At 47.7% G+C, this 15835-nt stretch overlaps 2 protein-coding genes across 2 annotated transcripts in view; both read right to left on the bottom strand.

The window, feature by feature from the left end:
* Positions 1–9794: 9794 nt before the first annotated feature.
* LOC113441821 (5-hydroxytryptamine receptor 3A) lies at positions 9795–15443 on the bottom strand. The gene is made up of 6 exons (XM_026709002.2): positions 15334–15443; positions 14317–14486; positions 13487–13647; positions 12974–13184; positions 11439–11672; positions 9795–10578 (listed from the first exon to the last, which is right to left on the bottom strand). The coding sequence occupies exons 1-6, from the start codon at positions 15384–15386 to the stop codon at positions 10289–10291; spliced, it is 1119 nt and encodes a 372-aa protein (XP_026564787.2). The 5' UTR covers positions 15387–15443; the 3' UTR covers positions 9795–10288.
* Positions 15444–15617: 174 nt separating this feature from the next.
* The window catches only part of LOC148125076 (5-hydroxytryptamine receptor 3A-like), a 6321-nt gene continuing 6103 nt past the window's right edge, over positions 15618–15835 (bottom strand). The window contains exon 3 of the mRNA XM_087938745.1: positions 15618–15686. Coding sequence (XP_087794871.1) covers positions 15618–15686 — 69 coding nt within the window. The remainder of the gene's footprint in view (positions 15687–15835) is intronic.

Raw genomic sequence — 15835 nt, 5'->3', positions numbered from 1 at the left:
GAAGCCCACAGTCTCCATCCAAAGAAAGCTAGAAGTCAAAACACCCATGATTACTTCTACGTCTGTCTCGTGAATCATGGATTTATTATCCAAAGGAGAACCTTGCTGGCTTTGTGCCAATGACCTAGATATTTGGACATCTGGGGATGGAGAATGGAGTAAACAAGCTCAGAATTCTAAAAAGAATAACAGAGTTGGAAGGGACCTTGTAGGACATCTAGTCCAGCCCCCCCAAGCAGACCCTACACCATTCCTGACAGATAACAGTCCAACTTCTTCTTGAAAGCCTCCAGGGATGAAGCTCCCACAACTTCCGAAGGCAACTTCTGTTCCATTGATTGATTGCTCTCACTGTGCGATTTCTCCTTATTTCCAGGTTGAATCTCTCCTTGATCAGTTTCCATCCATCATTCCTTGTCCGGCCTTTGAGTGCCTTGGAGAATATCTTGACTGCCTTCCTCCTCCTCCTCTCTGGGGCAGCCCCTCAAATACCAGAAGGCTGCTCTCCTGTCTCCCCTGCTCCTTCTCTCCCCTAAACCAGGGATGACACGATAGCAGTCTTCCACTAGACCAGCTATGCTCATTCTTCCTCCATTTTAGCCTCGGTGAGTCTTACATGGTGCTTTCTCGAATGGCGTGGACTAGAGGTGGTCTTCAGCAGGTTCTGACCAGTTCTGGAGAACCGGTAGCAGAAATGTTGAGTCGTTCGGAGAAGCGGCCAATCCCACCTCTGACTGGAGATGTTACAGTGTCCTTCCCCCGCCACGCCCACCAAGTCACGCCCCACAGAACCGGTAGTAAAAAAAAAGAAATTGAATCCCACCACAGGTGTGGACCTTTGGCTTTGGGGAGGGAGAAGCAGAATCTGTCTAGGAGGGGGGGCATTTGAGTGGTGGAGAAACAGAGTCCTGAAACGGCGGTCATTTCACAAAACAGGCCCCCCTGACTCAGTGGCATTCTAGGACAAGGGTTGGTCTGGGTTGAGCGTTGGGGGGATTGGGGGGGGGGAGCTTGCTGGCGGCCCACGCTGTAGTTCCTCTCGGGGGGCCTTTTGCCAAGACTGTTCTGGGAGTCTCTGGTGCTCCCCAGGGAGCTGAGCAAGTTTGCCTCAATGAAAGTGAACTCGCTCATTTAAACCCGACTATAGGCTGCTCCGGCCTCCTGCTGGGTTAATTATCCTGTAGTTCTAAACTGATTGCTGTACACTACGCTTAAGCCCTCCTTTATTTATTTACTGATTACATTAACTGCGGCACCAGCCCCCTTTTTTAAATGGAGATGCAAACTGTACAGCCCTTTGCCCAACGCCCTCGGCCCCCGCTTGCTCGGAGGCGAGGGGAGGCACCCTGTGGCTGCGCCACACAGGCCCAGGAGCGGGGGGGAGGACCCGGTGGCCAGGCGCTGCCCCTCCCTGCTTGGGCAGACGGGAAGGAAGGGTGCCTCTTGGGTGGGTGGGGGGGCTTCTGGGGGGTTCCCACAGTGGCCCAGCACCCCAAACCAAATTTAAAACATGCCCTGAGATGCCATCCGTGGCAGCTTAGCCAAGCCCTGCCAGGGTTGCTCCTTCTCGGCTCTCGGCTTCTAAATCGAAAACACAGACATCCGACGGGATTTTTATGATGTGAACCTTTTCGGGGGGAAGGAGTGGGGGGAGGGGAGGGGACTTGCCCTGCCAAGCTGTGTAATCCCATGAAAATTAAAATGCAGTTAAACGTTAATTACGTGGAATCAACGGGGTAATTAGTGCTACTTAAATATAGTGTGCTGTTTATATTCAGATTATTTATGAGCATATATAGACAGTTTTCAGCTGCCCCATCCAGAAAAAACACGGCTGGTCGGCCTCCTCACCTTTTCCCAACCAGGGAAGGAAAAGAGCTGGGATAATAGAAAAAAGGCAAGAAAGCCCATTTTGGTTTTCCTTTTTCGTGGCTTGGTTTGGTTGGTCAAGGATGAGGCATGGTTGAGCAGGTTGGGCATGCCAGTCAGCCTAACAAAATAGCTGTGAGGAACCTTAGAGGTCTTCTAGTCCAACCCCTGCCCGAGCAGGAGATCCTATGGCATTTCAGACAAAAATGTGCAGTCTTTTCTCAAAAGCCTCCAGGGATGAAGCCCCCACAACTTCTGAAGGCAACTTCTGTTCTACTGGTTAAGTGTCCTCACTGTTAGCCTCCTTGGTTAGTTTCCATCCGAGGTTTCTTCTTCTGCCCTTGGAAGATAAGTTGAACCCCCTTCTCTCTCTGGCAGCCCCTCAAATCCTGGAACACGGCTATCATGCCTACTCCTGCTTTTCTCTAGACTAGCCCTCTCCTACTCCTGCGACCGTCCTTCCTATGTTTTAGCCTCCAGTTCCCCAGTCAAAGTAACCAGGTTGACATCTCCAATAAACCCTCCCTTGCAGCGTCTCCAGCGTCTTTTCCGCTCGGTGCGTGGCGTGGACTCAGCCCTTACGGTTTATCAACCAGATTGTGGTTAAATAACTTCAGCACGAAAAAGCACGGGGTAAATTAAAGCCGTGCCAAACATACTGTATCTTTCCGCAAACACTGGCAAGCCAGTGACTTCTCTAGCAACGCTGAATTTATGCACTCCTATCCTGAAATAAATGTCAGAGCATCATAAGCAAAACATAAAGAACGTCGTATTTTAGAATAATACCTCTCCTCCACCCTCCCACCCTGTTTCTTTGGCTGGGTGATTTTAGGCATTTCATTCGAAATACTATCCTCATTTGCTCCGACTCTTCAACCGGCTTTTATTTAGCCTGTGTGCTATTTTGGACGGCTCATGTCAGGCGGCTGCGTTTACTGACCTCCGGTGAGGTCATCCGTTCAGAAAGGCACGATGGCAGAGAACAGCCTGTTCCTCCCACATTCCTGAGTTTTTGGGGGGAGCCACCCAGAGAGACACTTGGAAGGATGACGGAGGGCCTCCACCCCCATGGGAAGGGGCGCAGTGGAACATGGGAGATGGGAAGAGCTGAAAAAACTCCAGCTTTTTAGCCAGTTGGCACATGGAGACTAAACACTCTGAACTCCAGCAGACAATAAAGCTTTTGAAAAGCGCCCCATTTGCGAAGATCTGCCTGTAACCCCATTGCAACTTCCCAGGACCAAATTTTACTTCCCTCTGTTGCTTCGGAGACAATTCTCCTTCAACTCCCTTTCAAGCTTCTAGTCCTTTTACCTTCCGGTGCTACATGGTTTATTTCTTGTTTATTGTAGCTGTCAATATCGTTGATTCCCCCCCACCCCTTGCTGGTATGCTGGGACCCCTGGGCAGAATTTCTTTAGAATTTCATGATGGCTGGACGCTGTGTGTGACTGGAGCAGAAATTCTCTTTAATAGTGGATGAATCCTGGCATATTTGTCCCCACAAAGCCTTTGTCTCTACTTTAATTGCCAAAGCTCTGAAACCAGGTTAGAGTATCCCTACCTGGCGCTATATCTTTGGAAGGCCTTTCCCGGTTTTCTGTCTCATCCACTCTAGAGCAATTCCCACATTTTCTGGGCTGCAAACCATTCACTCAACCTGTCAGTCATTGCCTAGCGGACTTCCGCTTAAACACTTCTAGTCAACCAGACCGTTGTTTTTTTTTAAAAAAAAATTAATTTCAATTCACCGCACAAAGATGAGGCTGACTGCAAGCTTATGGGCCAGAGAATTCCGTAGACTTGGAGGCTGCAAGGTTGCAAGCCAACATCCTATCTTGATAGATGCTGCTGCCGCCATCCCTATCCTGGTGGGAAACCAAGGGCTTGTTCCCCCACCAAAGCCCACTTCTCAATTTTGCATGACAATCCCGCGCTCCGTTTCAGAACCTGGTTAGCCAAATATATCTACTGTACAACATAAACCTGCTTGCAAGCCGTGGATGCCAGCGGGACTGTGGAAGGCTTGGATCCTTCCTTGTCTTCAGAAGTTTGAAAGCTGCGGAATCTCTAGGCTCTGCCGCCATCGTGTGGGCAGCTCAAACACACAGCCCTCTCGCCTTGCTGGACAGGGCCATGTGTCCACTCAGGGTAACTAGAAAGGACAGTGTTTTTCTGGCCGTCCCTTTGTCTTTCGGGGGCGGCTGTGTTTCCCATCTCTTCCCCAGTTCAAGTTGTGCTGCTGCCTGTGGGGAGAATCCCCAAGCCAGGAAGGGAAATTGTTCCGTGTGTTCACCAGTTCACGGAATCGTTCAGTGCAAGGCTGGGGCAGGACAGAGCGATGCCCTAATCCAGAGGTTAGGACTTGTGCACTTCAACTGCCCTGCTGGCTCAGGAATTCTGGGAGTTGAAGGCCACAAGTCCAGAAAGGGCCAGAGTTCCCCACCCCTGACCTCAGCCAGCACTTGTCCAGTTCAGGAATCCGCACAACAGCCTCTGTTTCGAATATTCCAAGAGGGGAATCCAATTATTCCTATGAATCTCTTTCTCCTTGATTTATCACTGACATCTTTTACGTACACTGAGAGCTTCTGCACCAAAGACAAATTCCTTCTGTGCCCAATCACACTTGGCCAACAAAGAATTCTATTCCATGCGGACCTTCTTTTCTGATGTCCAACCAGGAATCCCCGCTCTCAGAGAGGGCAATGAAGAGATGAGGCCTACAAGAGTCACTCTGCTCCTGAGCTGGAGGATTCCCTCCATCTGCCATGGCCTCTTGCTGGGCTGTGGTCCTTGGCAGGTGAAAGCTTTGGGTCAGGTTTCTCCAGACCAAACACAACAAACACTTCCAGCCGGTCCTTTCCAGTTTTTCTTGGCAACCCCTTACTGTCTGTCCTTTGGAGATGCTCCATTCTGAATGCAGGTGCTGAGAATTGCACACAGTCTGACCAACACAGAACAGAGGGGACCTCTTGGGGTGTGTAACCTATGAGACAACTTGCAGAAGAAAAGTCCTGGTGGGGAAAGGAAGAGAAGGGGGAGGAGAGACAATGCTGATCTCCACTCTCCACTGACCCACCTCTGGCCCATGAACCAGCCATATGATATGGAATGGAATGGAATGGAATGGAATGGAATAGAATAGAATAGAATAGAATAGAATAGAATAGAATAGAATAGAATAGAATAGAATAGTTGGAAGGGACCTTGGAGGTCTTCTAGTCCAACTCCCTGCTTAGGCAGGAAACCCTATACCATTTCAGGCAAATGGTTGTCCAATCTCTTCTTGAAAACTTCCAGTGTTGGAGCATTTACAATTTCTGGAGGCAAGTTGTTCCACTGGTTAATTGTTCTGTCAGGAAATTTCTCCTTAGTTCTAAGTTGCTTCTCTCCTTGATTAGTTTCCATCCATTGCTTCTTGTCCTGCCTTCAGGGGCTTTGGAGAATAGCTTGACTCCCTCTTCTTTGGGGCACCCCCTTAAATACTGGAAGATTGCTATCGTGTCACCCCTAGTCCTTCTTTTCATCAGACCAGCCATACTCAATTCCAGCAACTGTTCTTTATATGTTTATATGCTCTTCTCTGCACTCTTTCTAGAGTCTCAACATCTTCTTTACATCATGGCGACCATAACTGGATGCAGTATTCTAGGTATGGCCTGACCAAGGACTTATAAAGTGGTATTAACACTTCACGTGATCTTGATTCTATCCCTCTGTTTATACAGTCTAGAACTGTTGTTTTTTTTTGTAGCTGCAGCAGATGACTGGCTCATATTTAAGGGATTGTCCACCAAGACCCCAAGATCCCTCTTACAGTTACTACTATTGAGTAAAGTATGGGCATAGCATGTTATGCAAATAGACTGTTGTTTTTTGTTCAATGGATTTAGATATTATGGCAGCCCGGCCTACAGGCACGAGAGCGTCTCAGACCCTGGAGCGCCAATGCATCCCATTTCTTGCAACTGTTTATGGTATATATGTACACTCACACACCCCTCGTCACAGCACCAGGAAGTACCCAGTCGATGTGTCGATTGGATTTGTCTGTTGAAGCATTTGATGTTACATGAAGGCAGCTCATTCCAGTGGTGGTTAATTGCCCATTGTAGTGATCAGGTCTGTAGCAGCTTCGATCTCGCTAGGATCAATGGGGCTGATTTAGTGTCTTACTAACTCTTTAACAGGACACCTCATCAATAACCAGCCACTTACAGATCATCAGTACATTACTGCAGGACCCCACGGCCGAGACCCCACACTGACACTAACCCACTTCCCACTTGCCTGTCCCGCTGAAGGGTTCCTGTAAGTCAGTTATCTGATAGGACCAGGAAAATTCAACCATCTGAAAAGCCTTCTGAAGTTATCCATAAGAGTGTGATTTTTAAAAAAAAAACTGTGGGGAAGAGTCATTGCTGAGTATTAAAAGTGCTTACTTTTTACATGCAGACAGTTCCAAAGCTCTGCCACCTCCTGGAAGGGCATTAAGCCAGGGTTAATCAAGATTAGACAACAAGACCAACTCTGTTCCAACTCTGCAGAAGGCACATTTATACTTTGTGATTCATTGATTTCCAATTCATTTCAGATCAATTCCATATCCACTTCACATTTCTTATTAGTCATTCCCCCTTCCTGTTGAAAATTTAGTTTGTTCACGGAGGGTTGACTGTGGAATGAGGATCCCTTCAGGGAAACAAACTCTTCTTGATGTCCAATGTATGAAGACCACAAGCTGAACTATCAATGAGACAAAGATCAGTTGATGTTGAGCTGTAACTTTGGAGAAGATTGCACTATTTTGGTGCACATACAAGTGGGTCAGAAGTATAGCCTTACATTGATTATGGGTTTGAGAATCTCGATCTTAGCATACCTGCCAGAGACTCAATCCTTGTCACAGGGATGACAGCAAGTCCATACGTTTCACAGGGGAGGGGAGGCACTGTTTTGGAAGGCACGACTTTGGTTCCAGGGTAGCACGAGGACTCGGAAGCAGCCCAGCAATTCTGTCTGAAGCTCTGATTTGTAAGGCAACGGAAACGGAACATAATACACAATACATGGCAGGTAATTGTATTAACTGAAATGTGATTCTGTTTTAATTCAATTCCAATTAAAATGAATCCAATTCTGTGCCAGCCCTGTATTGGAATGCAATCCCTGGCCTCCGGCCTAAAAATGTTGCACGCTCAAAATTATAGCTGCCAGGAGATATTTTAGCAGAAGCTCATCCTGCCAGGACTTCCATGCACTCACCTGGTACCTATGAAAATATTGGCTGGTATTAATCAGTGGCTAAAGCTGCATTCCCTGGCAAGGCAGATGATGATACATGCAGCTTGTGACACATTTCTCTTCCTCAGCATCTGTTGGCGGTGCATTTCCTCCTGACAGGTCCTGGCAAACTCCTCCTCCTTCGTTTTCCAGCTGATGTATGCCTCAGCTGGAGCCCTGACCTTCTGGGTGAATGCAGGATGGAGGGGGACTGAAAGATCAGCTTTTTTGAATAACTGATTGTGAGAAACGGTTGGATGTGACAAGCATTCGCTTCCCAAACAGATGGATGCTTGGATGACGGTTTGTAAGCAGTTGTTCTTCAGAGGCTTGTTTGCCACACATCCCAGGAGAAAATGCTCAAGGACTTGCAATGCCAACCTCTCTCCAAAGCCCTGAACCAACCGCCAGAAACTCTAGTCACGTATGAGAGTTAGGGGTTCTGGAGTTAATGTCCAAGGCAGAGGAAAGGCTCTTCTAAGTTAGACAAAATGCAAAGTCCTCATTGATCAGAAATTGCCATCCTATAGGGGGAATCTGAGAAAATGTTTGCCATCCAAGAGATGGGCAGGAGCTGAGTGAATAGTCTGCCTGTTACTTACGTTTTGCCAAATAGAAGTGTATTTTGGCATCAAGTGGCCATTGACTGGGAGACCATAAGGCTTTCTCTAATACAAGGGTCTCCAAACTTGGCAAGTTTAAGACTTGTGGACTTCAACTCCCAGAATTCCTGAGCTAACATGACTGGAGGAGGAATTCTGGGAGTTGGAAGTCCACAATGCTTAAAGCTGTCCAGTTTGAAGACCCCTACTCTCTAATACCTCAAAGATGCTTTTTCAAGAGGCAACTGGACTTTTAGGTCCATAAAGTCCTGGCTGGGTCTTGAAAAAGTATCTTTGGGGCAAGACTGACCTGGATGACTGAGAACTTCCATAGATGCTTGCTCTAACATTTGCCAAGTGGCAGAGAGGCAGAAGGGTGGGTGCCGAGTCCTAACAGAGCTCAGCTCCTGTCTCAGATCCTTCCCTGAAGAAGGAGGCATCTAATTCTCTCTAATTTTCCTTCTCTTGAGCTTTGTGTGGTCTAAAGTTCACGTATGTTCCATCAGAGGAGATGGTTATTCAAAAAATTTCAAGTTGTGCAGAAATGGACAAATTAACCTTGGCATTAAAAGATAAAGACACTTCAATATACTACAACAGCTGGAACTGCCGGTACAAATGGATAGACCAAAGACAGATTTCACACTAAAAGGTAAAAGAAGATGGGATAGAATCGTAGTACTGATATACAGATATGTGTAAGGATTAAGTGGCATAAAATAAGGATAAAAAGGAGGTCTCACAAACTGTTGAAGATGAAAACATTTTTAATTGTTTTCCATCTTTTTCTTTCTATTTTCTTTTCATATTTTCTTTTTCTCTCTTACATTTATGTATGTGTTGTTGGTCTGTTTTCATTGTAAAATCCCAAAAATGTATTTAAAAATAAATAAATAAAGTTGACGTGTGGCTTTTACACCCCTGCTTAGCAACAGGTGGAGGGAGAGATGCTCCGGTACCTATTAGCTTTAGTTTCTGGAAGGTTTTTCTGTTTTCTTGGAAGGATCAACAGCCGTTCCAACCTGCCCTGCAAATCCGCTTGCTCTGTCCAGGGTGCTGAAAGGATCCCCACCGAGCCACACACTTCCGATTTGAGGAGATGTATGTCAAGCCGGAGGGGATCGGGTGAGATGGGATCCATGGCCTTGCTCTTGCAGGTGAGACGTTTCCGCTTACACGAGCGTTTTAATATCAAAGTGGCCAGGTCGTCCCTAAATCTGTCACTGCTGCATCTTGTGAGGAAGAAAGAAGCAACGGATGGGAACTAATCAACAATGGACAAGAAGCTGTGGATGCAATTCAGTCAAGGAGAGAAGCAACGTGGAGAACTAAGGAGAAACTTCCTAACAGTGAGAACAATCATCAGAGGAACAGAAGTTGCCTTCAGAAGTTGTGGCTGCTCCAACACTGGAGATCGGACAGCCGCTTGTCTGGGATGGTATATAGGGCTTCCTGGCTGAGCAGGGGGTTAGACTAGCAGACCTCCAAGGTCCCTTCCAACTCTGTTGTTCTGTTAAGGTTGGCATTGGAGGTGCTGATGGTCTTTCGGAACAGGAGAAGAAAGAGCGGTCAAATATAATCTCAAATCATTTACATTTCAGGAATTATCAACTTTTCTGTATTGATTTCAACAGAATCTGCTCTGGCACAAATCTTCCACCTCCCTCACCCCAAAGCAGCTTCAGGCCTTCTTCCTTTTTGAGATATTTTCTCTCTCTCTCTCCCTTACGATGTAATATTGTTGCTTTCAAAATATTCAGCCTGTTCAAGACTATTTATTTATTTCTTTACTGATTTATTTGTACAATTTCTGTAGATGCCTGTCTCAGCCAAATAACTCTGGAAGGTTTACAATTCGGAAGGTAATTCCTTGAATTATCCATTTAAATAAGCATTTTATTTCCACTCCAATCAATGCTCCCTTTAAGAACAGCTGCAACAATTCGCCTCCGCTAGATACTCAGCAGAGAAATCGTCTCTGATTCTTCATTTATAAGCTAAGCAATCCGGTCCACGGTTCTTGGATATGTTCGGTTTAATTCTGTTTATTGTAGAACAGATAGGAGAAGGAACAGATAGGATAGCAAGAAAAGCAGCTGCCCATTTTACAGACAGGCCGATTGACAATATGAGTGCAAATAACCACACAGAATATAAATGCCGTTGAACACTACTTCAAAACACACTTCAACTTTCTATTACCCATCTTGGGGATTGAAATTCACTGAAAAATAAATCGTTCCCAGGGACCAAAATTTCCCTTCTTAAAGAGATTACACAGATAAAGACAAGACGATGCAAGGGACATGAAGTCCTTAGAAAAATCTAACTTAAAAAAAAAATGTAAAAACCTGGGATAAAGAGATTTGTGATAATCTGTACTTTCCCCTCAGCAAGATAGATTGGAGTTTGGGACTTTATGGAGAACCTGAAAGTTGAACCAATATTCCTTCCTAAATTGAGAAGCGGGGGCTCCAAAGATCTGCAAAAGGCTCGTGGCGCGTGGTCTCCCTGGTAAGGCGGGTGCGTCAGGCATACTGCCAGATGGACCACAGGATGCCAAGAGTGATGCTGTAGGCCAACACCGCCACTAAGTAGGCACGGAAGAGGAGGACATCCAAAATGTAGCCCACCTGCAACCACTCGCAGGCGATATCCCGGAACTCATCTCGCTTCTCCAGGAACTGGCGGATGGCTGTGATCTCTTGCAGGATGTGTGCCAGGGACTCTGGGCTCTGGGCCTGCAGTGGGGATGTGGCACCCCCCGTTCTGCCTTCGTAGTCACGGGTGGCATCACAGCTGTAGTGGTTCAGCTTGGCTGGAGGAAGAGGATGGAGGCGGAAATTGATACGGCTGAATCAGACCCAGAGGATGCAGACAAGACCCTCCCTGCACGCTGAAAAGAAGGCTCAGTTCTTTGCTTACTTAGCCGATCACAAACTTTCAAGCCTCATAAATAGCAATAGCCCTTAGATTTATATACCACTTTACAGAGCTTCACAGCCCTTTCTAAGCGGTGTACAGAGTCAGCCTCTTGCCCCCAACAATCTGGTCCCTCATTTTTCCCACCTCGGAAGGACGGAAGGCTGAGTCAACCTTGAGCCTGGTGGGATTCGAACAGCCAAATTACAGGCAGCCGTCAGTCAGCAGAAGCAGCCCTGCAGTGCTACCCTCTGACCACTGCGCCACTGAGGCTCATAAAATAAGATCTCCCTCCACTGAAGAGAAATATTCATCCCCAAATACAGGTAGTCCTCAACTTATGGCCACAACGGAGCCCAAAATTTATGTTGCTAACTGAGAAATGGGTTGAGTGAGTTTGGCCCCATTTGTTAAGTGAATCGCTGCTGTTCTTAAATTAGTAACATGGTTGTTATGTGAATCTGTTTTCCCACTGACTTTTGCTTATTAGAAGGTTTCAAAAGGGGACCACACAGCCCTGGGAAACGGCAACCATCATAAATGTGGGTCAACTGTCAATCACGTGACCATTCAGAGTCAGAAGTCCCTTTTTCCAGTGCCATTGCATCTTCGGTCACTCTATGAACGGTTGTAAGTCAAGGGCTACCTGTAGCTAGGTTTACACACCTTACACAAAACCATCTTGTGTGTGAACCATCCAGTTGTGCTGTTTTTGACAAATCATGGCTTAATGCCATCTGATTGGGGACTTCTCACCTGTGCTGTCGTTATTCTCCATGTCCCTGGAGATGTTGGAACTCTGAGTGCAGGTGGGGCGGAACCCTTTCCTGTCTCGGATGCAGAGCAGGACGGTGGCCCGTTCTAGAACCCAGCGCTTCACCCAGTCAGGAACATGGGGCTGAAGGTCCTGTTTGTGCACCAGGCGCACGATGAGGATGGTCTCTGTCAAGCTGATGACCAGCAAGGCCATGCAGACCACAAAATAGATACCTGCAGGAGCAAAGCAGAGACTTCAGCAAGCTCTCGTTTCTACCTCAAAGTTCTCTTCTGCTGCTCATATCAAGGATCCTAGTTCCTCCTGATTCTCCTCCATTCCAGCCTCCTCCTCGGTTGATCTTGGATTTCAACTTAGACAACAGGTTGAGCCCCAGATATGGATTCCATGTGAATTCCCCGGATCTTACCCATCATTCACGGCACCGCTTCCTAAAGCAAGCCAGAAGACATTTTCCTCAAGCCAGTTGGATGGTCCTCTTGGGTTGCCTCTGACCCCTGCAGGTCTTGGAAGGGTTTCTTCTTTTCCTCAACTTCACTGAGTGTTGCCACTAGGTTATCATATCCCAGCAAAGACTATAAAGGTATTAGGAGCTCTCGTGACACAGTGGTTGGAATGCAGGACTGCAGGCTAACTCTTGTCTACAATCTGGAGTTCAATCCTGATGGGACTCAAGATTTTGGACCTCAGGGACCACTACATTCCTAATTTTAAATCCCTCAGACCACCAGTATGATCTGCCTAATGACCAGCTGGGTGGGTGTGGCTAGGTAGTCTTGTGACTTGGGTAGGCATGGCCAACTTGATGTCATGCATGTCAAGGGGCACCTTGCTGGCCTCTTGCTGCCCCTCCCTATCAGGGTTCCAGCAAACCTCCATTCCAATCAATAATTCCAAGACAGACATATCTCAAAGGCACCTTTATCTGGATAGTAAACTGGCACATCTGTGGAATCCCGAATCTGAAAGTTTTCGGGCTTCCTTGCAATATTCAAACTACAAATCCATCCCCCTCCCCCACTTGGCCATCATCACATCACAAGGCCCAATCATGATCCATCCTAAAGTCAGATTATTATTTCATTCTGCGCCATACTCAATGACCTTGAAGTAACAAAAGAATTTTATTTTGCCTACATAGAGCTACTCCATTGAAAACCACTTTCTCCCACTTTCTCAGGCTTGTGGCAGCGTGGAAGCATTGACTCCCAAAATGGCTTCCCAAGTTGACATTCCCCTCCCAGCCAGGCTCCTAAGGGGGCCCTAGCAGGAAGAAGTTGCTGGACCTAAGCAGCCCCACGAGAGCGAAAGAGTTGGCGAAACAGCTGGCTCCGTTCAAATTGGATCTGACCGAGAAGGAGGCTCAGCGGAAGCATCTCACTGAGGACTACGAGCATGGGCTTTCCAAGCAGAGGGAAGACCTGGAGGCTCAGAGGGCTGAGATGGTTAGCCAGGTGACCGCTTCTGTAAAGCACTATGGGGCAGTATGTAAGTCTAAGTGCTGTTACTCTCGCACCTATAAGGGGAGTCCCGATAGCGGTTGCAGGTAGCGTGTCGGACACAATGATTAGGAAAACGGAGTAGCCAAGGAGCAGGGTGATCTTGAATGAGACCCTTTCCCCGCTATCAGGGGGCAGGTAGAAGCCCACGATATCCATGACCATGAGAAAAATACTGGGGAGCAGCAGGCTGACAGCATAGAAAAGGGGGCGCCTCCGGATGACAACCTGTTAGGGCAGAAAGAGAGATGAGAAGGGAAGACCCGAAGCAAAACTTTCGGACTGGCTCAGTAGATAAAAGACCAGCAGCTATTTTATTCACACCCCACCCCAGCTGCAACTTCTAGGCCATGAGAAGGACGGCTGCCCATAAACTGTGCTATAATTACCGTATCTGGTCAGGTGGTTATTAATTCTTTCTGGGACCCCATCTTATCCTCCTGCCTCCAGCCTTTGGGGCAGTTCCTGGGCCAGTGGTGCTCCTGGCACCCAGTTCAGCTTCCCCTCCAATGCCCACCCTGGCAACTTACAAAGAACTTCATCTCTGCGTAGTAGTCATTGTCCCCAACACTGAACTCTCGAAACTGGCTGAGCACGTGAAGAAGCTCCCACTCGCCCTGGTTCATGAAGACACTCCTGTCATTTTTCACCTCCTCTGGGGTCCTCCACAAGGAGAGGTTGATGTCTCGTACTGAGGATAAAGAAATGGAAAAGGGTGCCAAAGAAGGGTGATTTGAACACCAAGCACCGGACTGGAGGAACAAAAGGCAACGGTTGACTTAAACGGGGTGGGAACCAGAGCCTCATAGCAAGTTATGAGATGGTAGCCAACCTCATCTTCTTTTAACAACCTCCTAATCCCTTGTGGGTGGAGTCTGGCCAACTGAATCGAGCTGAGTGTTTGCTGGCCAGGTGCCTTTCCTGTTGCCAGGGCTGAGTTTTGTTCAGCAGATACATTCTCATTAGGCCCAGAGAAGAGAAATATCTGCCCTCTACCCAGGGTTGAACTGACAGCTTTGCCTGATTTTGAGTAAAAGTTGCTCTTTTTTATAAAAAAAATTAATATTTACATAAATATTTATAATATTTACATACAAGCCATGCCCAGCCAGTCACAGGACCACCAAGACACACCCACAAATTAGGCCACACCCACAGAACCAATTGTTAAGAAATTTGAATCCCACCCCTGCTGGTTCTCTGTAGTCAACAGGATTGTTTAGGTTGGAAAGAAGATATTGGCAGCTGCCAGAGGTGGTAGACACCAGTTTGACCCTCTCCAGTTGGACTGTAGAGACGGTTTGTTCCCCCCGGCATGCAGGAGGTCCCCAGGAACCCAGCAATACTGCGGGTGACCTACTATTATGCAACCAACTGGTGAAGGTCAGAGAGCAGTTCTGTACATCGAAGGGAAAGTTGTAGATGTCCAGGCTGCAGGCAGTCACTACTTGGACAGGCTTCAGGTTCCTCACCTCCCCGTTGTAGAGGATGTAGACGTAGGGGATTTCAGGGGATTTGCCCACATCCACACTGTGGGAAACAGAAGAGGAGAAATAGGAACGCGAGAAAAATGCTACCCCAATGGTCTAACTCATAGGCGAATTCCTAAGGGCGGAGGGGCCCTGGAACATCCCCAGACCCACTTTTCCAAGGTGGAGAACGGATCCTCTCGAGAAACAGGGCCTCAAAGAAAAACAACTCTGTTTTTGCAACCTGCCTGCTTCCCACGAATTAATTCCTGCAAAAGAGCCTATTTGGAAAAAAAAAAAAATTCAGATCGGGAGGAAGAGGAAGCGGGAACAAACAAGGAACATTTGGGGTGCCTGGTGGCTTCTGTACACCGTGTTGCTCTAAGAAAACGGGGGTTGGTCAGGGAAGTCGTTTGACATTAGTAAATTGCTCTGGGAAGGGGAGGGGGGAAGGAGCTCTCCTCCCCAAAGGACCCTTCCAGCTGCCCCCACCCCGACCCCTCGCAAAGGCCTGGCAATAGCAGGAATTGAAGGCCCGTTGGCACCAGAGATGCCTTCTCGGACTCTTTCCAGAGGAGTTTGGCAGCTCTGCAGCTGCCCCTCCATTGTCTCCACAAAGGCTTCCTCAGAACGCCCAGCCCAAGAAGGGTAATTATGGCTGTTTATACTTTTCCAGTCCTGGAACCATCCCAATTCCTCAGCCTTCTCTCCATCTGCAATGAACGGCACGCAGAAGATGGAGCCGGGGACGAGCCAAGGGGAAAACATAGCTGAGAATACTGAGGCCAGGGAGGGGGAGGGAGGGAGGGAGGGAGGGCCCACCAAACCACCTGGTTCCCCCTCTAACCTGCCCTGACCCACGCCGTCGGCAGGGGAAGGGAGCCCCAGAAGGGTATTTGCAGACTTACAACTCGTTGATCAGGATATCTGGGATCCAGATGGCTTCGGTGGGTACGGACATCTGGGTGATGTTGTCGAAGTCCTGGGGATTCCATTTCAAGAATTCATCGACCCAGTGCTGCAGGGTGGATGAGAAACAATGGCAGGTATCTTGTCTACCCCCCCACACACCTAGAGGCTGAGCCGTTCGGACAACGCTTAGGTTACAATCCACAATTAAACAAACCCTGCTTAGCACAAGGAGGGAAGGAGAACCAACAAGGAAGGAGATAAAGTCAAACCCAGGATGCTATCAGAGAGACATCGGCCTCCTTACCTGCCTGTACCAAATGTAGGTGGTCAGAACTTGGTTTTTTTCATCCTGTGGAAAGCAGAAAAACAAAGATGAGGCCGAAGGACTGGAAAGGAAGATATGGGAAGTGGACAACAGCTTCTCAGCGGGCGTGAATGCCCTGGGGTCCGTTCCAGAGGAAAGAGGGCTTGTGGGTTTTTAAAACCAAGGACCAGCCT

The sequence above is a fragment of the Pseudonaja textilis genome, chromosome 9 (assembly GCF_049901715.1).
Source record: "Pseudonaja textilis isolate UNSWEBS1 chromosome 9, rPseTex1.2, whole genome shotgun sequence".
NCBI lineage: Eukaryota > Metazoa > Chordata > Lepidosauria > Squamata > Elapidae > Pseudonaja > Pseudonaja textilis.
This window is presented reverse-complemented; position numbering and strand designations above follow the sequence as displayed.